General features: G+C 58.2%; 1 protein-coding gene across 1 annotated transcript in view; it reads right to left on the minus strand.

Annotated features, from left to right (window-relative positions):
* The window catches only part of LOC108803799 (ubiquitin carboxyl-terminal hydrolase 4-like), a gene marked incomplete at its 3' end in the record, with an annotated part of 9,183 nt that overhangs the window by 1,425 nt on the left and 6,710 nt on the right, over positions 1 to 1,048 (minus strand). The window contains exon 4 of the mRNA XM_018575599.1: positions 910 to 1,036. Coding sequence (XP_018431101.1) covers positions 910 to 1,036 — 127 coding nt within the window. The remainder of the gene's footprint in view (positions 1 to 909; positions 1,037 to 1,048) is intronic.

The raw sequence follows: 1,048 nt of genomic DNA on the forward strand, positions 1-1,048 counted from the left end.
ATTGGCGGTCAGTGGGAGAGATCCCCCTTACATTGGCGGTCAGTGGGAGAGATCCCCCTTACATTGGGGGTCAGTGGGAAGAATGCTCCTTACATTGGCGGTCAGTGGGAGAGATCCCCCCTTACATTGGTGGTCAGTGGGAGAGATCCTCCCTTACATTGGCGGTCAGTGGGAGAGATCCCCCCTTACATTGGTGGTCAGTGGGTGAGATCCCCCCTTACATTGGCGGTCAGTGGGAGAGATGCCCCCCTTACATTGGTGGTCAGTGGGAGAGATGCCCCCCTTACATTGGCGGTCAGTGGGAGAGATCCCCCTTACATTGGGGGTCAGTAGGAAGAATGCTCCTTACATTGGCGGTCAGTGGGTGAGATGCCCCCCTTACATTGGTGGTCAGTGGGAGAGATCCCCCCCTTACATTGGCGGTCAGTGGGAGAGATCCCCCCCTTACATTGGCGGTCAGTGGGAGAGACCCCCCCCCTTACATTGGCGGTCAGTGGGAGAGATCCCCCTTACATTGGCGGTCAGTGGGAGAGATCCCCCTTACATTGGGGGTCAGTGGGTGAGATCCCCCCTTACATTGGCGGTCAGTGGGAGAGATGCCCCTTACATTGGCGGTCAGTGGGTGAGACGCCCCCCTTACATTGGCGGTCAGTGGGTGAGATGCCCCCCTTACATTGGCGGTCAGTGGGAGAGACCCCCCCTTACATTGGCGGTCAGTGGGAGAGATCCCCCCCTTACATTGGCGGTCAGTGGGAGAGATCCCCCCCCCCTTACATGGGTGTGCAGTACACCTGAACAGTGCCGGCGTATGGTCAGTGACAGGTACACTTTGCTCAGACATCACACAAGGAGACGCAGGCGCAGCTTCACGCCGAGTACAAGGACGCCATCTTGTCCGGCCACACTCACCTATGGTGTCCGCCTTGCTGAAGTGGCGGCTGACCGCGTTGTCTGCGTCGCTGTTCTCGCACAGCTTGAGCTCGATCAGATAAACCTCCACCTTACAATGCTTCACAAACATGCCGTGCTCCACCACCTGCAAGAGACG

This window comes from Nanorana parkeri, unplaced genomic scaffold, assembly GCF_000935625.1.
Source record: "Nanorana parkeri isolate BGI_ZX_2015 unplaced genomic scaffold, ASM93562v1 scaffold4229, whole genome shotgun sequence".
NCBI classification, from domain to species: Eukaryota; Metazoa; Chordata; class Amphibia; order Anura; family Dicroglossidae; genus Nanorana; species Nanorana parkeri.